The 27,806-nt window shown below is 35.1% G+C and overlaps 1 protein-coding gene across 1 annotated transcript in view; it reads left to right on the plus strand.

Annotated features, from left to right (window-relative positions):
- Positions 1 to 24,050, plus strand: part of LOC142342752 (RUN domain-containing protein 1-like) — a 38,432-nt gene extending 14,382 nt beyond the window's left edge. The window contains exons 4-7 of the mRNA XM_075394288.1: positions 5,972 to 6,194; positions 18,651 to 18,726; positions 19,073 to 19,337; positions 23,173 to 24,050. Of these exons, the coding sequence (XP_075250403.1) occupies positions 5,972 to 6,194; positions 18,651 to 18,726; positions 19,073 to 19,337; positions 23,173 to 23,908 (1,300 nt within the window). The 3' untranslated portion in view covers positions 23,909 to 24,050. The remainder of the gene's footprint in view (positions 1 to 5,971; positions 6,195 to 18,650; positions 18,727 to 19,072; positions 19,338 to 23,172) is intronic.
- Positions 24,051 to 27,806: the final 3,756 nt, after the last annotated feature.

The following is a 27,806-nucleotide window of genomic DNA, read 5'->3' on the forward strand; positions in this document are numbered from 1 at the left end:
TAAAAACGGAGGCACAATTTTTGTTCCCACCCGTTCTTATGGGCGTGACGAACTATAGGTGGAGAAACAAACGGAAAAGGTCCGTCTAATGCAAGGGTTTTTGTTCCATTATTTTAAGCATTAAAGCTATGAGTTGATGGCATCATAAGAGACTGCCGAGTAGGGAATATCCTCAATAATAGCCTCAAAGCTATAGTTGGGGCTGTTTTGGGCCTGACATCATCAGAAGGACTGCAGAATAGAGAATATCCTCAATAATAGCGTCAAAGCTATAGCTGGGGCTGTTTTGAGCCTGGTTAAAATTCAAAGAATGTCAGTTGTATTGGGGCGCTGTATTTTTATTATCTGTTCACACATTTAATGATTTTTTGAAATCAAACTGAACTAGTTAATTTGGTCGCGCCTAAACATGAAGTGGAGCAACAAAAAACGAGTGGCTTTGCGACGTGAAGTTTTCCACTCTAATTTTCAGATACAGTTAGAAAGCGGTGTTTGAACAAAAATTCGATTTCTTGATAATTTATTTCTATTTTATTCTTTTCCGGTTTTTTTAAATGCTTTTCCGCGTCAATTTCTGGTCATTTCGAGGTCTAGTTTTTTCGTTCACTAATTGAAAGTTCTTCGAATCTTAGTTCAGGACCTGTCCTGCTTTTTTATTTGGCATGGTTTTTGTTACAACCGTGTGACGTCGCCATCACTTGAATCTGCTTTTTGTTCCTTTATGCATGCTATTTCGACTGAATTGCGCGGGTAACATCATTTTTCACTCATAGCAGAGAAAATTTTTTGTTCATTCGCGTCATCATAAGGTCACACGACTTACGTAACTCTCAAAAATGACTCCTAATTTTCAAAATGTTTTTTCATTTTAATTCAAGGGATCAGGTCAATTAGTGTATATTATTTAAGGTTATTTGAGATCAGCAAGTGAAAAATAAGCAATTTGTTTGCAGATTATTAATCAAAATTTTACAATTCAGAAATTAATAAGAAATTTCTATGTTTGGGTGTGTTTTTAATTTTTGAGACTGCAGATCTAGGAAGCTGTCGCGGCAATTTTTTGATAATTTACAAGCTATTTTGAGTTTTCTCAGTTTTTTTTTTGTATTTAGGAGTTGTCAAGGTTTTTAGTTTTTGATGATTTGACGACATTCATATCTGATTAATACATTTTTTTTGTAAAAGTTTGTATACTTTTTTTATGAATATTTTGCTTTTCTGTGGGATCTTTTTACCAATTGCTACTTTGCTTCATTATTATCGTTTAGAATTAGACAAATTTTGACTAATTGTCATTAGAGATCTGACCTATTTTGGTTCTGACCAGTTGTCCCGATGAATAGATAAAGTTTTCAAATTTTGAGAATTTTTATTCATTTCTATTGTAGATAATACTGTAGATAATAGAGCCGTTTCTTTCCGTTATTCAACGTTTTGATATTGTAAAAAAGCGTTCAAATAACGTATACATTTGTAGGTTTTTGATAGCTGCCCTCATCTTTCCGGTTTGTTTAATGAAAGCCTCTTATCACAATCTGAAGAATTTGGATTGTATTGGTGCTGTTCTTTTCGACTCAAAGGTATTGGAGGCGTGTCTTCTTTAATCAATAATTTTGGAGTGAATTTGAAACAGGAAATGGCACACGTTCGTAAATTTGCATTGATTTCATAAATAAAGAATTTTATAGTTGATTGAAATGAGTGATTTTTTAAACTTACCGCTGTTTTCGAGACAGAGAAATTGAGTTGTGCCAAGATTTTAGAGGGAAGCAAAATTTTGCGTTCATTTGCGTTTTCGAAGTTTTCTTCCTTTTAACTGAAGGTTTTTTGTTGAATTGATTCAACAGGCTTTGTAATAGGTTAATAGCCTTTATAAAATGTTAAGGTTGTTTTGAATGCTTTTTAATTTGTTTGATATTTATAACGAGAATGAGGTTCATTTGGAGGCTTAAATTTTTTGAGGATTATTAGGCTATTTTATCAAATTTTGAAGTTTTGTTTTGTTTTTATAGGAATTGAATAGACGATTATAACTCACTGTCTTTTTTATGCGCCAATTGATTGCAGATTGGTTGGTATAAAGCAGTCGCTTGGTGAGATATATGATTAAACAATGAGAAAATGAATTTTATCTCATTTTCTTTTAGTTTAGGTAAGTCTGGAAGTTCGAGCCTCTTAAGCCTAAAAAAGTATTGTCTGCAATTATTCATGGTTCAATTGCAATAGAGAAAATGTTTCCATGTAATTTATAGTTGTTTTATATGAATTGCACAACTTTTTTCTAATGTCAATTTTATTTTAGTTGTTGGCTATTTTTTTCTGTTTTTAAATGATATTAGATAATTTTTTATTGTTTTCCTCAGTTTGTGTAATAGATTATAATTATGCTTAAGGCTAAAGTTCTTGTGAAGACGCATCTTCGGGTAGTTTCGAAATTCCTCCGGATTTTTGTTTGCAAGATTTGATCACACTTTTATTGACAGATAGATAGATTTAAATTCAGATGGTAGACGATACAGAGAATTTTACACAGAATTTTAAGTTTAACCACTTTACCACCTTGGACACCATAAGAGTCAACTGACTCTACAAGAGGTGCCCAGAGAAAAAAACGTGCAATAACTAATAAAACATATCAAAAACATCTTTATTATCCAAATAATATGCCCTAAGTTAGTTTAGTTCGAATCAAAAAAATTTCCTTTTTAGATATTTGTTTGGGTAATAGACTTTCTTTAGAAAGGTAATTGAACAATTTTATGATTGAAATTCTCAAGGATTTTTTCTGAGTGTGTTTTGACTTTTGGCAAAGGGATGAGCGACATAATGGATGCCCGCGTGTTCGGCCTGTTACTGTCAACATCAAGAAAATTAGGGAGAAACTTTGGCAATCTGATCCAGGATCCAAGAGCGTCAAAATAGAAATCAAAAATTGACAGTACGTTGTAACTCTTGAAAAGATAGAATACATGGTCTCCTCTCTTCTTGAAAAATTTTAAATGCGTTTTTGTAAACAAAAATACAGCTGAATTTTTTTTTGCCGAACCGTAAGCTAACATGCCACACGATATCATTGGTTTGGCATAGCTTTTATACATTTGTAATAGACAAGTTTTCGAGAATAAGTTTCTTGCTCGGAACAGCATTCCGTTGAATTTTGCTAATTTTTGCCAACATGTTCAATGTGTAGATCAAAATTAAGATGCTTATCTATGAACACTCCTAGATATTTGAACGAAACTACTTCTTCAAGCACTTCGCTTAATATCAGGTTTTTTGATTTTGGTAAATTCCAACCAAAACCCGTAACTTTCCTACTGCTAATGACAAGTTTTTTTCTTGAACTCGAATTTTCAATCTTTTTCAAGTCATTATTGAGCTTTTCCTCAATTTCCGAGTTTATGCCTGATGTTAAAATTGTTGTGTCGTTTGCAGAAAGTGCTTTTTTGAACTGTCTTGAACATTTTGAGGCAGATTACAGATAAACAAAAGAAACGGCAACGGGCCCAAAATTGATCCTTGTGGAACACCTGCTTTATTTTCCATTTGTTTGGACTCTTTTGATCCGTGGACTGCAGATTTTTTTATATCTGACAGGAATGAGTGTATTAATTTTTCCTCGAAAGCCTAGATTTTGTAATTTTTTTCATAAGAAGTGAATGATCAATTGTGTCAAATGTCTTTTGAAAGTCAACGAAGCAAGCGAAACGCATTTTGTGATTCAATATTATTTCACATCTGTTCTGTAACTTATGCGATAGCGTGCGCGCATGAGCGTTTTGGCCGAAATCCGAACTGTTCATTTGAGAAAAGGTGATGTTTTTCGAGGAATTCAACCATCCTTGTATTCAAGACTTTTTCAAACACTTTGCTTAGGGATGACAATAGACTAATTGGTCGATATTTTGAAGGTTTTCAAATATTCCATCTTTATGTAGAGGAATTACCTTAGCTGTTTTATGACAAACCGGAAAAATCCTTCTTGAATGCTCCTATTAATCAGCTTAGCCACATGATAGCTGACTACTGAAGCTACAAGTTTTAAAAGTTTGTTTCTAATCCCATCTTGACCCGCTGAGTTGTGGTTTTCTAATGAACTTTTTATGTTAAATATTTCCTTAGTGTCAACGGGAAATAAGAAAAAAGTTTTGTCGTGACATGGTAAACCTGATAAATTTTGCTTCCTCTAAACTGACTTTTGCTTTCAATAGAGGACCTGAGCTGACTTTAGTGGCCTTTGACTTTGAGTGACCCATTCTTGAAATTTGTTCTGAAAAGAGTAAGTTACCATCTGTGATGCTTATTGATATTAATACTAATCCCTGTATCGTCTCAATAGAAACAAGAGTGTCTAACTACGAAATTAAATCAAAATAGTTCGCAGTTTAAAAATGTTTTTGTACGGCCATCAATTTTTTTCTCTTCATCAAATCCAATCAAGCTTTGAGAATCAATGGCTGCTGTTTTACGGCAATCTGCCGGTAGGATTTTATTTTCAAAGTGCTGATTTTCAAAGTGCTTTCTTTGAGTCAATTCCACTGAGAACGAAGTGGTTGTTTTGAGGAAAGCGGTACACATTGAAACAATTCCTCTGTAGCTGAATCCACAACTGAAATACGCAGTTACGACTGGTTGAAAATGTTGCAACTTATTTCATAAGTAAGTTTTATTATTGACTGTAAAAGCTTGTCTTAATTTATTGACAAAAACATTTTCAACAAATTTTGGCTCTTTTTAGTGTCGGTTCTCTTACAAGTCACTATCTGTGCGCCAGAGTACCATGTGCGCCAAAGTACTCGTTGCCATAATGCGCATTGATTTGATCTTTATGCTCAATAGCCCAATTACAATTTAACAGTTGCATGACATTGCAGTTCGCATGACATATTAGCAAACTTAATTACCTTGGTTAAGCTCATTCCATCTTCGGTTGTGATAATTCTTTTGTGCTCTTTTATTTCTGTCAAATATCCAACAATCCAAATACGTTTGATAAACGTTTTTGAGCGATCATATGTCCCAACAATCTTTATTACCACAGTGTATCGTTTTTAGCCATTTTTGTCTTAGACGACGTCAGCTGTAGTTTGAGATCAGTTCTTTCGGAATTAGCCGGTTATGTAAACTAACGGAACCAATGCATAGTGGCAAGCTTTAAATTTTTATTGAAATTTTAACTTTGTGGATTGATTTCTTCCACTCTTGATTTTGGGAGTGTTCTTACGGAAGAGTTATTTTGACAGCAAACAGTTGGTTTTTCCGACAAGCTGTGGCATTATTGTAGCTTACTTTTTAATATTTGTGCATCAGCACTTAGGTAAGTACCGCTAATCCATACCATTTAAATCTGTAAAAGGATCTCACTTGTGTTCAAAAAATTTTAGAAATTGTTTTTTATGAAATATCCCCAATTTTTCCTTTTTTTGCGTAGTCTTGCCGAGAATCATTGTGTAGCTTGTTAAGTAAATTATTGGGCAGCTCGAAATCCTCGTCGGTCCGTAAAGTTTTCAGACTGTAAGAGAAAAGGAAAAAAATTATCGGTTAATAAACCAAATCATAGATGATTGTTCTGAGAGGTTAAATTCAGATAAAATTTTGTTTTCGGGAGAAATTGTTCAGCTGCAGTCTCGGAGGGTAATTTTCATTGTAAGTTTGCAGTGTGAAGACTCGAATCTATATCAATTGCAGGTTTTTTTTGCCCCCCCCCCCCCCCCCCTCCCCTCCCCCAAAGTAGTGAGCATAAATATTTTCTGACCCACAGGCGCACGTGCTATTTTCGTACACAGTAACGTGCTATGTAACAACATATAATTTGTAACGGGGGGTCATAAAAAACACTGGAGTTGCGAAGCAGAATAGGTCCGAATTATGAAATACCGTGGCTAGATAGTAAAAAAGGCGCTGTAATTTATTAAGACGCTTGACAGTTTGTGTATTTGTACATTAATAAATTGAGTGAATTGCTGTTTAGAATAATCAACCCAGCCAAAGCAAAGGAGGACCTTCTATTCCAACTGCAGTCTCAGATCAGCGACCTGGAGAGATTCATAGACTTCCTGATGGTGGAGGGGAATGTGGCCCCTGTGGGCAACCAGGCACTCTGCTCCTGCCAGAAGAAGTGTCCTGTCCACATTAGCAGTCAATCTAACGGCACAGTTGGAGCCCGCTGCTCGGGTACAGATCATCATTGTCAGGTTAAAAAAACTAACCTTAATTAACTCTTCGATAGAAAATAAACTGGTGTTATCTGTCGGTTGTTTCAATTTTCAACAACCAGGAAATCAATTTTCCCATTTTTTGTTTTTTTGTTTTTTTTTTAGTTTTTTTGTTTGAGTCGTATTGAGTGGTGTTAAAATTTCAAATACGCTTAATTATTGTGCTCTTATAATCCCTGCTCAGATGTTGAGCAACCATTTCACGCGAAAAAGTTTGTTGTGCTCAAAAGGTACGCAAGCTTTATAAAAATAACATTTGAGAACGCAATGCAAATGAACTTGCTGTGACAAGTTAATTCGGACATTGTAGATGCGCTTTCAACGTACTCGATCGATCGGGTAGTGGTGAAAACCAACTTGCTCCTGTTTTTTAATCAATTTTTGGATGGTGCAAAATTGTCAGCTATATATTTTGGGAGGTTTACAGCAATGATGAAAATTTATCGGCTTTCTCCTTTTTCCATATGGTTTTTAGTAATAACGGCGATAGCGATAGCTAAAGGAGCTGGAATTGGTCTTTTTAATAGCTGCCCTCATCTTCTCAGCCGGATATTATAGCGCTTCTATTTTTTTTACAATTCAAAGAATTTGAATTGTATTGGGGCGCTGTTTTTTTTTACGACTCGAAGAGTATTGGAGAAGTCCTTTTTTTAAATCAATTTCATTGGAGTGATTTTTGAAGCGGGAAATGAAACGCGTGAAAAAATTTGGAGTGATTTTCGCGCTGAACAAAAGTGAAAAGCGGAGCGAAAAGAGAGTGGTTTTTGTTCATACCGCTGTTTTTGAGAGAGCGAGAAATTGATGTGTGAAAAATTTTTCTCTAAGCGAGCGAAATTTTTTTTGTTCACGTGCGGCATTTTAAAGCAGTTTTTTTCATTTATTTTGGTTAAGAGGTTTGGTTATGATTTTGTTTTAATTTTAGGCTGGTTTCGGTAGTGGTTTAAAGGTTTCTGGAAATTCATATGAATTTTATGATAATTCGGAGGTTTTTAATGTATTTTGCTGATTTTCGGGCTAATTTTTGTGCGTTTTTTTCGACGATTATTTTGTTTTACTGGCTCAAATGGGTATTGAAGAAACCCCCTCTACTTGAGCAATTTTATGATAACAATTGGTTACAGTTTTGTGGGTAAGAATCATTTTTTTGTTGAGAAATATGACAAAAAAAATGGCGAAAATTGGAACTATTTTTCTTAATTTTTTGCAGTTTTTTCGTTTTTTTTCTGTTTTTAGCTAAGTTTCTTTGCGTATTATGACTTGCCTATTCTTTTGCGAGCATCTTGATACCCTATTGGCTGAAGGGAATTTTTCTTTGGATTTATATGTTTTTGAAATATTAAAAAAATTTACTAACTTTTTCCAGTTTTTCAGTGAAAGCTGTTTTTAAGAGCTATTTTTTCTCATAATTTTAGCCTAAAGTATTTTTTTCAAAATTCACATAAGTACTAGTTGTTTTTATGAAGTTATTTTGGCAGAGATAGTTTTTCGGGATCTCAATTTATAACAAAATTTGATCAGATTTTTTATCATATTTTAACAGATTTGATTTTATTGTTTTTACTATTTTGTTTCGTGACTTTGTTTCAAGATAATCACAAATTAGTGAAGGCATGTTGTGTTTGATGAGTAGTTGGATGGCGTTTAAATGGATTTTCACTTCGAGTCGTTTCCGGAAATCTTCCGGCTATGTTTTTTTTTAAGATCTGTTCACACATTTTCATGATTTTTGAAGTCAAATTGGAGTAGTAATTTTGTTCACGCCGAAACAGGAAATGGAGCGAAAAAGCGAGTGGTTTTGCGGCGTGATATTTTTTCGCTCTAATTTTAAAGTAGAGTGAGAAATCGGTGTTTGAACAAAAATTCGCTTTCTCTCTAGTGGTTTTTTGTTCACTTGTGGCAACTTCACTTTGATTTTTACTGTTTTTCGATTTTTTGATCGGGTTTTTTTTTCTAAATGGTTTTCCCAATTCATTAATAGCTCATTCTAGGCCCAGTTTTTTGTTTGAAACAAACTTCCATTTCTCGCTATTTGTTTTTTGTTCACATGCGGCATTTTGACACCGATTTTTTTGGTTTTTTCTAATTTTTTATTTGAGTTTTTTTAGAAATGGTTTTCCCCTTTTACTCATAGTCCGTTATTAGTCGTTTATTGTTTAGTCAATGAGAATTCTTTGAATTGTACGTCAGGAATTGTCCTGCTATGTTTTTTACTTTGTCGAACTTTTTTCGCTTTACCATTTTGCCGCTTTTTCGACATTTTGCGTGAAATCTTTTTGACTTCTTTAGGCTAGTTTCTCTCTTCTCTCATTCTGCTAAAAGTGAATGTGAACATCAGTTGCTCAGCAAAGCAATTCAAAATGAACAGAGTTAGTACAAAAATGGATGTCAGAGATAGAAACGGGATAAACCCATAAAGCCCAATTTTAGATGCCCGCTATTTGAACGTCGTTCCTATAAGTCTTAGTTACCACCTCTAATGCTTATTGGTGTTGATAGTAGCCCCTGTAGCCTCCCTCTAAGAAACAGAAGTATGTTCAACTACGAAATGCCATCAAAATAAATCGGACTTGAAAAATATTTTTGTACAAAAATCTTTATTATTGCTTTATCATGCTTATTGGAATCAACGGCGGCTATTTTCCGGCAATCTGCCGGGTATGTTTTGCAATCCAGAGGAAATGGATCATATTTTGGCGTTGTTTTTTAAGGTCTGTTAACTTTTTTGATTTTTGATGTCAATGAAAAGTGAAAGAGCAATTTTACATAGTAAACTGCATGTTTTTAAGCCAATTTTGGTCAACATAATATTGGTGGTTTCTCTTGATTTTTATATCAATCGACGCATGTTCATCAGAAGTTTAGTGCATATTAATTCAGAAAAACGAACAGACATACTACACATGCAGATAACACTGAAATCTGTTCTACGTGATCATGCCTCCATCAGTTCAAACACAAAATTGCTTTGTGAAATCAATAATTTAATGATAGCGTTGAACAGATATCTCGTTGGTTTCAACTCACTGCTGCTTACAGAAAACTGGCCGAACTCTATCTGGGTTTTTTCTGTAAGTATGTCTGTTCGTTTTTTTTTTTGAATTAAGATTTACTAAACTTCTGTTGAATATGCGTCATTGAAATGATAAAAGAAACCACCAATATTGTTTTTACTAAAATTGGCTTAAAAACAGGCAGTTCACCATGTAAATTATCATTTTGTGCGTTTACGTTTGTCAACGAGTGTAAATGGAGCGAAAGGCGATTAGTTGAAGGAGTAAATTTTTCAGATCTCTGGTTTTCGAGCAAGACTTTTTTCATGTTCGACAATTCGACGTTTATTTTCACTGTTTTTCCTCTTAAATGCTAATAAAATGTGATTCAAGTATTCTAAATGCGTATAGTTTCAAATTTTGCAGTCCCCCGTAAATTAATAAATCTGTTTTTATAGCTCTAAAACTATGAAATTGTTAGTAAATTTTTCAGTTAAAAAAAGTTTAACCAAATTGTCGCCTCTTTGATGAGAGCTGCAACACCCCTTAAGCAAAAGCTGATAATTGAAATGACTACCGAGAGCCTCAAGGGCATCTTTTACTAGCAGAAAACTGTTCGGGCGTTTTCTGCAAAGAAAATGGAAAGGCAATTTCTTTGTTTTGTGTTTTTTGGGTCGAATACAATGTTCTGTCAAGTTTCATTCAAGAGAAAATTTCATTTTAAGTTTTGTGAAATGTTTTTGAACCAGATTTCCTTAGGAACTTTGCTTAGGTTTTTGAAGCATTGTTGAATTTGAATTTATTACTTTTTAATAGCCACCCACATATTATCAGCCAGCGATTATAGCCTGCATATTTTAAAAATCCAAAGATTTTAGATTTTATTGGCGCGCTGTCTTAAGATCTGTTCACATTTTTCTTTTTTTTTCACACCAATGAGAGGCCAACTTAATGCGGTGATTTCAATTTTGCCGGAGTAGTAAAGAGAGCCAAAAATTGAGTAGGTTTAAAGAATGGTTTTCTGATTTACCTTCAAAGTGGTGCAAGAAATTAGTATTTGCACAATCTGTTTTTGCTGTTTTTTCTAGAGGTTTTTTAACTTATAGTTTTAAAAAGCCCTGCATTTTATGTCATTATGCATGGTTTTTGAAATCATTAAAGGGCAATGAATCGTTTGTAAAGTATACACTGTTTTTTTGTAATAAAATATCAGTGATTTTTGTTTTGTCCGTTCTTGTTGTTCTTTTTGTACTGTTTCTTAGTATCCTTAATGACTGGTCTCATTGATTTTGCGAATGAGCCATAATAGGATCTATCTTTAAGTTTCAATTCAGATCTGAAGGGCTTTAATTGTATTTTCACTACTTGTGGTTTTTTTTAGTTTTTACAGTGTTGAAGTGTCATAACTTTGTCTCATTAATGACAGTTCTCGCCGTTTGCTAATGAATCAATACTTTGTTTGTTCTTTATTTATGTCTTTAAGGACTTTGACACTATTTGTTTTGAAAAACTATGTTTGAATTCTGGCCTTTTGCGTTATTTGTTGTTTATTTTTGTTGTCGTATCACTCTTGTCATATTGTGTCCTTTTTTGTCTTTCGTCTGTCTGAAACACTTTTGGTCCCAATGACATTTGTCATCGGTTGCAAATAAGGCTTAAAAGAATCTAATTAATGATTTGAGTTCATGGCAATGGTTTTTATCACTTAACTATTTCCTTTCAAAAAGTAATAGTAGTTTTTACTTGGTTTTCTCATGGTTTTGTCGTTTAGTGTCAAAAATAACTGTTCTCATTGGCCTTCTAATCAATATTTGCCAATTTATCGGCTTCGACTTTCAGCTATCTCTTTGCATTGACTTAGGTATCATTTGTTTTAATAAGATTTCTGGTGAGTTTTGAAACTGCCATCGTTGCGAGTGCGTTTTGTCCTTTTTGCACCCTACACAACTGCGAATGGTTGATGTACGACTTCTAAATTTGTACTTTATGATGTGATTAATGAATTTAGTGCGTAGTTTTGTTTTCTCTTACTTTGAAGGCACTCATTTTTAAAATTAATCTGATGTTTACCAGGTTTCTCTTCCCATTTTGCTTGAAGGGTTGTTTTTATTGAGTTTCAAAAATAAACTAGTTTTTTGAAGAGGATTTCTTAAATAGTTATTAATAGCCGCCCTCATCTTCTCAGCCGGCTATTATAGCGCTCCTATTTTTTACAATTCAAAGAATTTGAATTGTATTGGGGCGCTGTCTTTTCACACTTTCATGATTTTTGAAGTCAAATTGGAGAAGTGATTTTGGTCACGCCGAAACAGGAAGTGGAGCGAAAAAGCGAGTGGTTTTGCGGCGTGAAATTTTTTCGCTCTAAATTTAAAGTAGAGTTAGAAAACGGTGTTTGAACAAAAATTCGCTTTCTCGCCTGTTGTTTTTGTTCACATGCGACAATTTCACTTTGATTTTTAATGTTTTTTCGATTTTTTGGATCGGATTTTTTTCTAAATGGTTTTCGCAATCCATTCATAGTCCTTTCTAGGTCTAGTTTGCTGTTTAGTCAATGAAAATTCTTTGAATTGTACGTCAGGACTTGTCCTGCTGTTGCGTCGAATTAAAAAATGTTTCGCTGTACCTCATTTTGCCGCTTTTTCAACATTTTGCGTGATATATTTTTGACTTCTCTAGGCTAGTTTCTCTCTTCTCTCATTCTGCTAAAAGTGATTTTGAACATCAGTTGCTCAGCAAAGCAATTCAAAATGAACAGAGTTAGTACAAAAATGGATGTCAGAGATAGAAACGGGATAAACCCATAAAGCCCAATTTTAGATGCCTGCTATTTGAACGTCGTTCCTATAAGTCTTAGTTACCATCTCTAATGCTTATTGGTATTGATAGTAGCCCCTGTAGCCTCTCTCTAAGAAACAAAAGTACGTTTTGTTCAACTACGAAATTCCATCAAAATAAATCGGACTTAAAAAATGTTCTTGTACAAATTTTTTTTTCAATATCTTCTATTCTTACAATCCCAATCATGTTTATTGGAATCAACGGCGGTTATTTTCCGGCAATCTGCCGGCTATGTTTTTTTTATTTTTTTGCAAATATAGGATCATGTGCTTTGTTTACTGTCATAGTTCGATGTTCCGGGATTGAAACTGATTGTTAGTTTCTTACTTATGGCAATGCTTTCGATTTTAATTCAGGACCTGTCCTGCATTGGTTTTTGCATGACATTTTCACATATTTTTCCATGACTTTGAGCTTTGAAAACCGGATTAACAGGTAACGCCCAGCGGATAATGAGTTTCATCAGAGACCCTCAGCTGTATTTAGCAATCTATCAAGTGCATAGGCTGAAACTGCTATGCAGGTCTAAGTTGAAGGCGAACAGGTCAGTTTTTGATGTTTTAAGCTCAAATTCGTTCAACTATTTACGTTTTTCATCATTTTTTGAGTTTTCTTATGGTTATTAAATTGACGTCAAAGTTCTTAAATTTTTTTTTCTGTGGGCCATATTTTTTTATCTGTTGTCTGATCAACATGCAAAAAAGCACTGCTATGAAAAATCTAACAAATAGAGATGATCCTGCTTTCTCTGGATGAAAGATAGACTGCTATTTTTTTGCAGATGTTTGCCCCAGCAAAGAATGAAATCTCTTAGTTTGAAAGACGGAGTAGAGTAACCTTATCTCATGACAACTATTTTTTGTCTCGATTTTCAAAAGGAAATTTCCTGAACCACCTAAGAACCACCTAATTTTCTTTTGCGGCAATTAAAATAATTTGATTAACTTTATCATTAACTTTGATTAACTTTATCATTAATTTCATTAACGTGATATTTTGTTCAATTGGTTTCTAATATGGACCGCAAAAGTTAGCTCTTCTCTCTACACGTCATTTTATATATCTAAAAATTCAACCACAGTACAAAATTTGTTCAGTGCGCATATGTCTGAGAAGTAATTTCCTGGTGCGAAACTAGTGGGAGGTGACTGAACTCGTATAGGAGAAATAAAAAAATCAGGAAGCATATATTCCGATTGGCCCATTTTCATAAGTTACGATAAGTCACTAAACAGTGCCTGCATTGTTTGTCAATGTACAATATTTAACTGGAATAGTCCGTTTGCTTAATGTTATTTCGGACTATTATAGACTACAATAGAAAGTTAATAGTATGTTAAGATTGATAGAGTAAACTGACATTATCAATGGGCCGCTCGGAGTTAAATCAGCTAGAATTTTTATCTGCCGGTTAACTGTAGGGCATGTGATCATGTACTAATTTGGGGCAGCAAATTAAACATCTCCGTACCGTGGAGCTTCATGAACTTTAAATCGAATCTCTCTGGCGTTATTTTCCGCCTCCAAACTCGTTCCGATTTTATTAACCAGTTATTTGATAAGATGTACGGTGTAAGAATTACAATGAAGGCAATTAACGTCTCCAGCTTTATGGTGCTAGGTTTTTGCAATTTCCCACCCGAGTAGCTTGAAAATGGGTTTTCGCTTCACAAATATCTTGAACAGACAAGGTTCCATTGAACCTCTGTCACGCCCCTATTTCGTGCCTCATAGTTACGTGATGTTTTCCCTTTAAATATCAATAAATAATGCTATAATTTAGTTCATATTCAGAGATCTCAAGGCCATATCTAGACAGAATTTTCTCCTAGGCCTGTAACCCCTTATTTGTTTATGTTTTCTAAAAACAACCGCAGATTGACAGTTTACTAATAAACATATTTAGTACCTAAAAGACTATAATTACCTTTTTTTTGTTCACTGACGATGAATTCGCATATTTGGTAAATAACTTCGTGAGAAACTATGTACTTGGTGAAGTAATTATTCTGATAAAGTAGGTGCTAATACGAAAATTGTATATGTACTTAACAAACATCAAGAGACGTACAAAAGTCGGAAATTGCTCAACTTGTAGATCAGTAAATATTTGCGAAGGACCAATACAACTCAAGGTACAGCCCTGTGGAACCCACGATCTCCAGAACACCGGAGAACCAGCCTGGCGATCAGTTGATAACAATCTCTGAAAACTTCACTGAAACTTCTAAAACTTATCGTTGAATATTGTTTATTAATTTCGTTAAAATAATTTAAGATAGAACTGAAAAATCTTTATAAAACGCTAAATTATAACCAGCTTCCACAGAGCTAAATAACTCCAGGAAAAGCTACTGGAATACCAGGCAACTAGTGGATATATCACGCGTTCGAACCGCTCAATAAAAGGCTATTACTAGCTAATTTTATTCAAATTACATCTGTTAAAAATCGCACTATCAAACATCCATAATAAGCCCTTGTACAATGACAATTATTCAAGCTAATTACTCTTAAAATTAACTTCAATAACACATCGAGGAACACTCTTAAAAGTTAGTGCGCAACAACTTCGTTTCTTTTTCTCGGTCTGAAAGAAGTGCAGTGTATTATATTTTTCTTTTTATTGATTCCTGCTTTCCAGCGCCGTTTTTTTGTTGTTGCCCTCAAAAGAAATTAGCAGCAATAATGTTGGTCGTGCTGGTCGTTTTATACGATTTTATGTACCACCGACTTTTCGTCGATTAGTTTTTTTTCGTTTGACCATTTAACTTTTCGCCCACAAAAACTGGATCAACATGTAAAGCCCGGTGGGCATTAAGTCGTTGAGCAGTTCTGTTAGAGCCCTTCGCCTTTTTAGTCTCCTAAATAGCAACTCACCTGTTGAGGAGAGACATACCCAAACACTCCCCCTCGTTCACGCCCTCTCCCACATTACATCCTCAAAAACGGGATGAACAGGTAGCGCCCGGCGGGCATTAATTGCTCTTAGAGCCGTTTAGCGCTGTTTCAGCTCAAACTGTTTTGGAGACTTATACTTATGGTGTAAAGGGCGGTTCTTAGAGGTTGAAGACCCCTCCTATGTTGACCCCCCTCCCACTATTACCCCCCGCTCGCTGTTACCCGACAATTGTTTTGTAATTTATTAGATTTCTCTAGCCCCAAGAGCCACGGAATTTCCTCTAGTAAACGTGTCTTTTTTTATGCAAAATTTTCGCTTGACAATTTTGACTTTTTGCGTTTCGCGTAATCTGAAATTCTCTCTCAATCACAATTTCAATCAGCTGATTTCAATTGGCGGCATCTTAATACTAAAAGTCAAATGAAAAGTGCGCCGAAACTGGTGCCATTTTTTATTTTAAATCTTAATAGTGGTATATGTTAACCTCTAATGTGGTTATTTGAAGCCCACTTTTAAACTTCTTAGTCCCATTTAGGCTTCCCTCCCTCCCTCCCCCGATTGAAGCAGGCTGCAATTGATTAGAGCTCCCACTAGTTGATCGAAAGCAATTCTTCCGACGTTTTGTTGGTTATGTTTCAAGACTTTAATATCACGAATTTAAGCAATTTCTTAAAATATTTGCTATTTTTCATTTTTTTAAATTTTTATCCAGCACCAGGGGGCCTGGGACCTCCTCCAAGATTTGATAAGCTGCTGCATAGTTTCTGGAGATAATGGAATGGTTATCAATATTTTTAGGAATCCAGTTATAGCAGTTCATTGATAAAACTTACTTTTATTCAATTTTTTGGAAAATTTTCATTTTCCAAGTGTATGGATCTTTTTGAGCCAGTGAAACTATTTCAGGCTCTAAAAAGGGATACTGGATAGTCATTTGAGATAGTGAAATGGTTCTTAAGATATAATATCTTGAATTTTAGCAAGATTTTAAAATTTGCCATTGTTTCCAACACAATGGCAAATTTCTCAGTTTAACGACCATTACTGGCCAAAAAAAACTTTCGGAGATGGGTTACTTGAACTTTCGAGACAAAAAATAGTGTTAACTTTTTTACTGCGAAGTTGAAAAGTTTTTTTAGTTTTGCCTTTTTTCTGTTTTTTTTTTACATGTGATCTATTTGCTAACAGGGCTAGAAAACTGGAAGTTGCGGAGTCGAAACCCATCGTGGACAATATTCCTATTTCTTTTCTCTCTGTGTCAGTTAAGGTTTCTTTCCTTTTTTCATTCACGATTTCTCTCTCTCTCTCTCCCTCTTTGCTGATAACGCACTTCTGCTGTTATGTGGCGTAATGACATCATCTCTGATCCTCATTAACAATGAGTTGTAGTAATGTTTTATCATAAATGACTTAACAGGCACTTTTTAGGAAATCATTGTTAATTGCTCTCAAAAGCTATTTGTAGCAATTATAATAATCTTGGTTGTCTCTTATGTTCGCTTGGCCGATTTTTCGTCTGACCCATTGGACTTCTTGTCCTCAGAAACGGGATAAAGAGGTAGCGCACAGTTTGCATTAAGAGCCGTGCAGCCCACCAGTCTTCAATTATGTCAAGTATGCGATTAACCGAACCTATTTGAAGACTTTTTGTGACAGGGCGGTTTTAAAAAATTGATCCCACACCCCACCCACCCACTGCCCCCACATCCGTTCCGCAATCCACTTTTGCACCCACGCTTCACCTTACGCCCCTTCAATTAATCTAAAGCTAGCCTCCTAAAGCTAACCACTCGCCAGTTGTTTGAGAGAAATTTGCCCGACGTGAGTCGGTTATGTTATTAGTCCTGCTTGTCTTTTTTATGCTTTTTTTCGCTTGACCGATTTTTCGTCTGAGCCATTTGACTTTTCGTCCTCAAAAACGGGATAAACAGGTAGCGTCCAGGGGGCATTAAGTTTCATTAGAGTCCCTTAACAGCGTTTAGTAGTCCTTCAAGTGCTAAGCATGGTGAAGCTATTTGGAAGGCCGTAGTTTAAGGTTGAAAAGTCAATTTTAGTAATTTTTGAGTCGCTGCAATTTTTCGTTTTTTTTTGTCATTTCTAAAATTTTTTGGACCAATCTAACATTGTGACTGCTTAATTCTGACGAAGATCTTTTAAAAGACATAAGTATGTTTTATGACCATTTTAAGAGCTAAATGTTTTGTTAATCCAAAAAAATCACGCAAATTTTTAGTATTTTTCGCAATTTTTTGACATTTTTTTCAATATTCAATTTTTTTTGTCTCAGGGGCCAGAAAACGCAATAGTTTTGATAATAATTCACGGAATTTTTTTTATTGGGCATGAAATATTTTTCAACTTTTTAATATCACAAATTTTTGCATTTTAAAAAAAAACTTGCAATTTTTTTCAAGTTTTTTTTAAATTGTTTGTCATTTTTCAGATTTCTCCTGCCTCAAGAACCAAAGAACCTCCTCTAGGGTTTGATAATATGTCGCTGCATAGTTTCTAGATGTAGTAAGATATTTTCCAATATTTAAATATCATCATTTCAAGCAATTTTTTAAAAAAATTGTTCTTTTTTCAAGTTTTTTTTAATGTTCTGATTTTTTCTTTTTTCCGGCTCCATGGTCTCAGGAACCTCTTCCGGGTTTTGATAATAAGGTGCTGCACAGTTTATAGAGTTATTGGAATTGTTATCAATGTTTTAATGACCCGAATTTTAGCAAATTGTTGATAAAATTTAAATTGTTTTGAAATTTTCCAAAAATTATGTTCCAAGTTTAAGGATCTTAATGAGCCAGTGAAACTATTTGAGGCTTAAAATAGGGATACTGGATAATATCTTGAGATAATGAAATGGTTCTGAAGATATCAATATTACAAAGTTTGGCAAGATTTTTGTTAAAATTTGCAATTGTTTTCAAATTTTTTGAACATTTTTGTCCTTTTCTGAGTTTAACGATCTCTACTGGTCAACGACAGTTTTTAGGTCTTGCAGTTGGGTTATATGACAGAACTCTAGAGACTAAAAATGGTTTTGAAAAATTTTTACTGTGAAACGTAGATACTTTGATTTTTGCACTTTCAGCTTTTTCTGTATGATTTAATTACTAACAAGTGTAGAAAACTAGAAGTTGCAGAGTCGAATCTAATCATGGAAAATATTCCTAGCTCTCTCTGTTGGTCGAGGTGTCTTTTCTTCTCTTTGTCTTTCACGTTTTATCTCGCGCAAACTCTCTCTCTCTCTCTCTCTCCTTAGCTCTTTTGTTGATGCAATTCAGCTGCTGTTATGTTTTCCTCACCTCACGCCCCTTCAATTAAGCTAAAACTTGCTTTATTAAACCGTGGTTAACTACTGACGAAGCTAACCGCTCGCCGGATGTTTGAGACCAATTCGCAAGACGTTAATTGGTTATGTTTAATTTCTCTGGGTGAGTCTGAAACTAGGCGTCCATCGCTGCTTGGTGGGAAAGTTGGGTCTTTTTAAGTTGTGTTTTTGGATCGAGTTCAAGTTATTCTGATAAAGGTGAGACCTTGGACGTTTTTTTTTTGCATTATTAAATACTTTGCAGTCTTTATGATGCAATAATACTTAGTTTTTTACCGATTGAATTTGATAGCCACACTTACGAAATAAGTACCTGCCGTGTTGACAATGGATTGTCACAATTTAAATCTTACTCAATTTCATTGTCTTTTCAGGTTCACAGTGCGCCCGGCTCAACAGCAGGCTCCGAATCTGCAAACAGTGCCAAAGCAAAGTTCTTCACACGAAACAGTAAGCTTCGGGCCTCTTTTCTACTAACTTTACTTACAACGCATCAAGTTTTACGGCCTGACCGAAATACCATGAAACGATTATTTTGGCCTTGATCAATTTTATCCTAGTTATTATCTCAATTTTTTTTCCGGTCTTAGATTTCCGGACTTTTTGTTATTGATAGTTTACTCAGCACTCAAAAATTCTGAGCTCTTTTGAAAACGCCGTTGACTTCGCCTAGTTGACAGCGTCTTGCTGTGAGTGGAAAGCAAATGGTGTCCAGGAATTATGACCCCATGAAAAATACCCCCACCTTGAAGCTGATAGGAAATAAATAGGTGCTGATTATTATGGCTGTTTTCAGAGGCGCGAGCTCAACAAAGCAATGCTGCAAGCGAACAACAGAAACAGGAGTCATATACTACAGTGAAGAAGACAATGTACTTAATCCAGATGTATCTATTGGCCAATATGGGCTGTGTTGGTGGAAAACACTTGAAAGGTGGAGCAAACACCAGAGCAAAGGAACAGGAGATGCGGAGTGAGAAAGAAGAGTTTGACCTCATGTTTAAAATGAGACTTAACAAAATGTCACGGACGGTGGACTTCATCATTGAGAAAAACACCGAGTGAGTTCTCAGTATCGTCATTGCTCTAATCGAGACTATATTACCCTGAGTTACTTGCAAGATCATATTAGTATGACCAGTTGTAGCTCAAATAGTAACGAATATTGAGTTAGTAATAAATATAGAGTACGTATTTAGACGCCTTTAGTACACAAAGATGCATCGATTTCCATCTCTTTTAAAAAACTTTTTTACTGAATGTTTTTGCTGAAAACCATGTAATTAATAGCAACCGTCAGCCTCTCAACGGCTATTAATTGCTCTCGAACGAGGTTCGTAGCAATTATTGTAAATGAGGGGGTCTTTTTTATGCAAATTTTTTGCTTGATCGTTTTTCGCTTTTCTTCTAGAACATTCTTTGACTTTGCAAGTGACTTTTTCACGCTTTCGTTCTTCATTTTTGAGTGATCTCTATTGCTCTCACTCCGAAGTAAAGCATGTTAAAATGAAATCGATTGCAGCAAAGTTAACAGAAAAGCCCTGATAGCCAAAGGGGCAGTGCTTCTGGTGAGGGATCGGGAGGTCAATGGTTCGAATCCCGGCGTGTTCAAATCTTTTTGCACGCATGGAGAAAATTTTATTTAGGCTACGCTCACTGAATTTAATTGACTCGCCGGTCACTAACAGCATTTGCCCGCGTGACGTCATTTCTGACTTTCTTCAGCCAACGTTTTTAGCTCATTTGCGTGATTAGATTTTGATCATACGTGACTAACTTCAATCAATAAAATGACTTTTGCACTTTAAAACTATTAGTTTAAGTTCAAATTGGAGTGGACATTTTAGTCACGCTGTAGTAGGAAAGGGAGTGAAGGTTTGAAGCGTCATTTTAAAAAAACGTTTTAAAAGTGGGGTGAGAAATTGATGCTTGAACAGTTTTTCAGTTTTGAGAATAATTTTTTTTCAATGCGACAGATTGACTTCTGTTTTGAATGTTTTGGCTCTTGAGTGCTCCGAAAATTGTAGCACATGTTCTAATTTCAATTGCGATAATGAGCAGCTAATGCTTTTCATGAAACTTTTCTTTGTCGTAATTTATTAGCGATTTCGCCCGTTTTTTGAACACACTGCTGTATTTTTTCTTAGTCTCATTATTGACAGGTCTCTTCGCCTGCTAATGAGTCATAAGCGAATCCAATTAATCGTTTGAGTTCAATTCTAATGATTTCTATGACTTTAACGTTTATTGTTAATAGCCGCCCTCATCTTCTCAGCCGGCTATTATTGCGCTCGTATTTTTTTTTTACTTCGTCAAAATTTTTTTCGCTTTACCATTTTGCCGCTTTTTCGACATTTAGCGTGAAATCTTTTTGACTTCTCTAGGCTAGTTTCTCTCTTCTCTCATTCTGCTAAAAGTGAATTTGAACATCAGTTGCTAAGCAAAGCAATTCAAAATGAACAGAGTCGGTATAAAAAATTGAGGTCAGAAATAGAAACGGGATAAACCCATAAAGCCCAATTTTAGATGCCCGCTATTTGAACGTCGTTCCTATAAGTCTTAGTTACCACCTCTAATGCTTATTGGTGTTGATAGTAGCCCCTGTAGCCTCTCTCTAAGAAACAGAAGTATGTTCAACTACGAAATGCCATCAAAATAAATCGGACTTAAAAAATATTTTTGTACAAAAATCTTTCTTTTTCAATATATTCTATTCGTTCAATCCCAATCATGCTTATTGGAATCAACGGCGGCTATTTTCCGGCAATCTGCCGGGTATGTTTATTAATCGCTCCCAAACAAGTTTGTAGCAATTATATGAGTCCTGTTGGTCTTTTTTTGATGCGATTTTTCGCTTGACCGATTTTTCGTCCTTAGAAACGGGATAAACAGGTAGCGCCGAGTGGTTATTATGTTTCTTTAGAAGCCCCTAGCCGCGTTTAGTAGTCCCTCAAGTGTTTAATGTGGTGAAGTTATTGGGAAGGCCGTAGTTTAAGGTTGAAAGGTCATTTTAAGTACTTTTTGAGCCCAAAATGTTGCAATTTTTCGTATTTGCGTGATTTTTTGAATTTTTTGTTGGAGGAGTCTAACATTGCGGCTGCTTAAAATCGATTAGATCTTTTGCAAGACATAAGTATGTTTTATGACCATTTTAAGAGCTAAATATTTTGGTAATCTAAACAAAGCACATAAATTTATGCCAATTTTCATATTTCTAGTGGTAATGGAATGGTTTTCAACATTTAAACATGACGAATTTTAGCATTTTTGACAATTTATTATTATTATTCAAGTTTTTCCAGACCTATGGGCCAGAAAACCTCCTTAAGGGTTTGATAAGTTAGTGAAAATTTTTTATTGGCCATGGAATAGTTTTCAACTTTTTAATATTACAAATTTTAGCAATTCTTTTTTATAAAACTTGCTTTTTTTAAGTTTTTTGAAAATTTTAATTATTTAGTTTCTCCAGCCTCTAGAGCGAAGGAACCTCCTCTAGGGTTTGATAATAGGGTACTGTATAGTTTCTTGATGTAATGGAATGTTTTCTAAGATTTTAACATCACGAATTTTAGCTTTTTTGGCAACACTTGCAATTTGTTGTCATTATTCAGGTTTTGTCAGTCTTAGGGGTCAATGCATAGTTTCTACTTGAAATGAAATGTTTTGCAAGATTTAAATATCACGAGTTCAAGCAATTTTTTAAATTGTTTTTTTGAATTTTGATTTTTATTTTCTTTCACCAGGGGCCCAGGCACCTCCTCCAAGGTTGGATAATAAGCTGCTGCGTAGTTTCTAGAGTTAACGGAATGGTGATCAGTATTTTAGTGACTCCAGTTTTAGCAATTTTTTGATAAAATTTAAATTTTCCAATTTTTGGAAAGTTATTGTTCCAAGTTTATGGATCTTTATGAGCCAGTGAAACTGTTTATGGCTTGAATTAGGAAGACTGAATAGCCTCTTGAGACAGTGAAATGGTTCTGAAGATATTAATATAACGATTTTTAGCAAGATTGAGGTAACATTTGCAATTGTTTTTAAAATTTTCGAATTTTTGTTTTCTGAGTTTAACAATCATTACTGGCCAACGACCATTTTTATGTCTTGCAGATGGGTTACATGACTAAACTCCAGAGACAAAAGATGGCTTTGAACCTTTTTCACTGCAAAATCTGGAGACTTTTTGTTTAAATTTTGCGCTTTTAAGTTTTTTTCCATATGATTTAAATACTAACAAAGCTAGAAAACTAGAAGTTGCAGAGTCGAATCTCATCACGGAAATTGTTCCCAGCTATCTCTCTCTATCCCTGTTGGTCGGGTTTTCTTTTCTTCTCTTTCTCGTTCAATTTTTATCTCCCTGACACTATCTCTCTCTCTCTCTCTCTCTCTCTCTCTCCTTAACTCTGTTTGTTGATGCCGCACTTCAACTGCTGTTGTGGCGTGATGTCGTCATCTATTACCCTCATTGACGCGGAATTATAGTAGAAACGTTTTATCATAAATGTATTAACTAGCACTTTTTAGGAAATCATTGTTAGTTCCTCTCAAACGAAGTCTTGTCTTACAAACTATCTCAAACAATCTTTGTCTAATCCCTTTTTCTCTTATCTCAATCTGGGTTATGAAAATCAATGACGGCTGTTTTCCGACAATAAGCCGGGTAAGTTTTCTTTTTCTGTTTCAACCCCGATGTACGTCAAGCAGTTCACCGGTGGCTATTTTGCGCCAATTTGCCTGGCTGTGTTTTGTATCTAAACCTTTTTTGAAGGAATTCCGAAAATTTTCCTTCTCAGTTTTTCGGATAGCAGAAATGTTTGTGTAGCGATGTTAGTCTTTCGCTACGTGATTTTTTATCTGACAAGCTATTTTTTCTTCATGACTCTGGAGTCGAGTATTTAGGTCCTGCATTGATACCGACTACTTTTCGGATTCATCCGACACTCCCTCGGTCCTGGTGAACGCTGATCTTGTCAAGGCTGTTCGGAGAAATCTGGTTCACTGTCTCAAAGAGCTTCTACAATTCTCAGTCATCCCAACGAACGACAAAGAAATTTTGGGCAGGAACAGCGGGATTGTCTCGCCCTTCAACTGCTTCAGTGGTCGGTCGGCAAAACTACGAAAGACGAGCTCAGCTCTCGCTGCTGCCCATATATGGCAACTGTTCCTCAGTTACTACGAGATCAAAAACGGAAACGACTATGTTCACACGCCAGCTCGGAAGTTGAACGACGCGTTCCGCCTGGACACATTTGCGCATCCGAGTTCGGTGACCCCACATTTGTCATCGACAAGCAGTGCTTCAAACGTAAGTCGTCCTGCCGTCACGGCTAAACAGACAATATTAGCTGCAATACACGACATTGTGTCAACACACGAACCTCTCCGACGAAATTACGATTCGCAATTCAAAGCATTTGTATGTCGGGGACTCAATGAAAAGCGATTAGCGTTATGGTTTCGGCTAGTGTTGCGCACCCAAGAAATTGTGGATCGTTTTTATACAAGCTGGACGTTTATGAGCAAAGCTTATTTTGACGATATTACAAAGTTGCTTGAAAGATTCTCGCAGCATAATTTCTCACTGCCTGTAAACATGGCTGTAAAACCGATACGGAATATAAAGGATGCATTTTAAACTTACGGAACTGTTGCAAGAACCAAAAAATTTGTTCAGAAAAAAAGTTTCACAACTGTCGCTCTCCCCCCGCCAAGTACTTTGGTTTTCGTTATCGAAGTGAATATATATGTTCTCACGGAAATTTCCATGCTTTATGGGTTAAATTGAAAAGAGTTGAAACGAAGAGATTAACTTCCAATACAAATGAAGAACACATTACTTCCTGTAGGTGTTCAATGATGGAGAATATGTTCATTTGCATTTGAAGTTAATCTCTTCGTTTCAACTCTTTCACTATTTTTGCGAGAATATTGATTCACTACGATAAAGAACTCTCAAATAGTGTCGGCGTGCGCAAATTGCCGAAAATAGGCTCAAATAGCCGAAAATAGAAGTACACTATAGTGCCAAAAAGCTACGTACACCTAACAAATTTAAAAAAAATCCACAGACCTCAAATACGAAATTTTGAGTTCAAATCAGTTCTAGCACCGAACCGAATAAAGTTTAATATCACTTTCTTATATTTCTCGCACGCGATAATACCTACAATTTCAGGTTCCTGACACGCTTTTTCGGGCGTCCTATTTAAGCTATCTGCCACGCCGTGATCAATATTGGGGTGGGGGGGCAGTTGTTCAGATCAAAATATTTCCGTTCAGAGTTGATTTTTGATAAAAATTATGCGTGTGAGTTTATGCGTGTGGATGCATGCGTGTGAGTTTAGATTGTTGGTAGTTATTTACCAATCTAAAAGCTGCTGATTGTATGTAAGGCCTAAAAGAGATTATAGATTTTATGAATAGCTAGTGTGGCATTAAACTTTTCTCGTTACAATAAATGGTTACAATAATGTAATTTTTCGGTGTTGTATATTTTGCTTAGATGTTTAATGGGTACATATATTTAGGGAGTGCTCGCCAGTATTTGTGCAATTATCATTTAAAATATAAATACTGTAAATGTTGTTTAATTTGGAAGCGGTTAAAATTTCTCATAATTTTTGTTTGTAAATTTGATGCTGATCTTATTTCTGAGTTAATGATCGTTTGATTCAATAAATCTGTTTAAATTTTTTTAATAACTGAACTGTAGTAGTGACAGAATGAAAATAGCAAAAATGCGGAAGTGTTTGTTTATAGCTCAGGTAGAAATTCAAGTATTGTCTTGTTACTCGAAAACATGCACACAAATTTGATTGTGTTTTTGAAAGTACGCATGTGCAAATTTTTAATTGCCATAATTCTTTCGTGTACAATTCATAAAATGCCAAAATACGGCCGTGCACGAAGTTAAAATGCCAGATTTTTATATATACATAGCGGGAATGACGTCCATGAACTTTTGGCGTTTTCAAACTTGCAAGGTGCGTTTTAAGCAAGAGTAGGTTGCTCTGCAAAGTCTTGAAAATTCCGGCGCAGCCTCTGAATGCTCTCTTCTCAGTTATCACCTGAAGTTCTCAGTGACTTTAACCTATAATTAATTAGACTTACATACAAATTAAACTAGTTTCATAATTGAATTGGCTTTCAATTGTTCGAATTAATATTGAAATATTTTTTGTTCATTTGCTCTCGCTAGAAATTTGAAGCAGGTTTCTTAAGCAAGAGTATCTTTTTGACACAAAAATCTTGCCTCACCGTTTTCTTCGAGAACATTCTTTCGATTTCACTCTTAAAACTTTTTCGTGCTTGACTTCTGTTTGTTTGATCTAGATCACTTTCAAAAATTAAGTCTGCTGCTGAAACAAGAGCGATAATAAGATAGGATATCAAATGGTCCTGATAGCCGTGTGGTTAATTGCATTGGTCTAGCACACCGGAGGTCGCGGGTCCGAGTTCCACCTGAATTAAAATTTTTGCTACCATAAAGAACAGTATCTAGGCCCTCTCTGAATTATATTACCCCGGCCGCTGTTCGAGAGAAAGGTCAGACGTTGTTCGTTTTATGTTCATTGCTCTCAAAGTTTTAGAAAACTGTAAGGGTAAAAAACTGTAAGGGTAAGGGTAGAAAACTGTAAGGGTAAGGGTAGAAAACTGTAAGGGTAAGGGTAGAAAACTGTAAGGGTAAGGGTAGAAAACTGTAAGGGTAAGGGTAGAAAACTGTTAATCTTTTTTTTTGCGAACCGAAGGTGAATGCTGGTTTTCTATTGGATTTCTGCACGAACCCAGATTAGGTGCATTGGTTTTCGTCAGTCTTTTAACAGAGGGAGTTTTCTCAAGCACACCATATGTACTCCCTCCATCTAAACATATTAGCCCCCTAACATGCCTGCGTCTAAATAAAAGCTTTAGACCCACCAGCTCAACGACGATTGACAATGAGCTCTTATTGAGGGTCAAACTTTTCCGCCCTATTTTCAGGATTATGAAATGGACAGTCGTCTTTTCAATTAGTTACTTGTCGATTCGTCATATTCTATACGAATTAAAATTAGTGATTTTTCATGCTTTGGCGCAAATTTTAAATTAGTAGAAATCTTCGATACCTCTCCGCAGACTTTTTTGTTTTTCTACATAGTAGTAGTTCAAGCATTTGACTTAAAATAATAATTTACCTTATCTGAGCCAGAAAAAGACTCACTCAATAATTCTAATTGAATTTGGGACGAAATTTCAACGTAAGAAACTATTCAAGGTAAAGATGCAAGGTTGAGAAATCTTTATTCTATTTTGGATTCCGTTATTCAATTCTTCTAACCTTGAATTCCCGTTTTTCTGAATCATCTAAATCTTACCGACCCTGAATACCACTTTACTGCTTGACATCACCTACCTCTACTAACTCCATTCTCATGTCTACCCTGATATTGAAGATCACACTGCAGCAACAAAAAATATAAAGAAAACCAAGTCTCTACAATAACTCTACATTAACTATGAGTTGGTGATAATAACAGTTATTGTTCCGACCCCACTTGGGGGGGGGGGACTATATACTCAAATGGGTTTTTTTGTTCAGACAATTTTGGCCGATCGATATATTCATCGTAGAGAAACGTGAGTGTTATCATTAAAAAGCTCGTCCAGCGTAGAATTCGAAATTAGAAAGATTCTTTTGAATTTCGTATTTTTCGAGGAGTTATCGAGGTTTAAAGTTTTGTGTGTACATGCGATATTTGTTCACTTTTAGCACGATTTTGTTCAATTTAGCGTAATTTTTGTTCAAATTACGGCTTTTCTATAAAACTATTTCAGAATTACATTTCATGCTTCAAAAGGAAACAATTTTGTGTTACCAGTAGAACGATAAAAAAGGCTAGTTCTGGTCTCGAGAAAGTTTACTATAAAATAAACTCGAGTTCAATTTGAGAGCTGTTTTTTTTTAGAAAATTTCCTATTTGTTTTCTAGTCACTTAGGGAGTTGTCATTTTCATATCGAGGATCCGTTAATGAGAAACTTCATTCACAGTCAAGTGATACCCAATGAACAAAAAATTCGTTTCAAAGGCATCGCTCATGTTTTTTTTTCTTCGACCCAAGTTGTTTTCGAAATTTTTAATGAAATTTTAATTTTTTTTGAGATTTTACTAAATTTTGGGAGTTGCATTGCATAGACTTGCCAACCAAAACTGCAATTGGTTTTCTAATGTGCATGTCTACAGGTAAACCTATATAGCGCTTTGATTGGACAGCTAAGGGCTGTCAAGACTTCAAAAAATAATTTTTCAAAATTTGTTTTTTGAAAATTAACCGCTATTAGACTAATTTTCATGAAAAGTAAGTCAGTGTCAGTAATGACAGGACCCCCTTCTTTTTTACAGCAACCAAAATTAATCTGGAAAGCGGTTTTATCTGCTAACTATTGGTTTTATGACTTCGATAACACGAATTTTCGTAATTTCAAAAAAGAATTTGATTTTTTTTGTAATTTGGTTTCTTTTTGAAATCTTATCTCTTTATCGTCGTATTGGCAG

This window comes from Convolutriloba macropyga, chromosome 7 (assembly GCF_964194025.1).
Source record: "Convolutriloba macropyga chromosome 7, txConMacr16.3, whole genome shotgun sequence".
Lineage (NCBI taxonomy): Eukaryota > Metazoa > Xenacoelomorpha > Acoela > Convolutidae > Convolutriloba > Convolutriloba macropyga.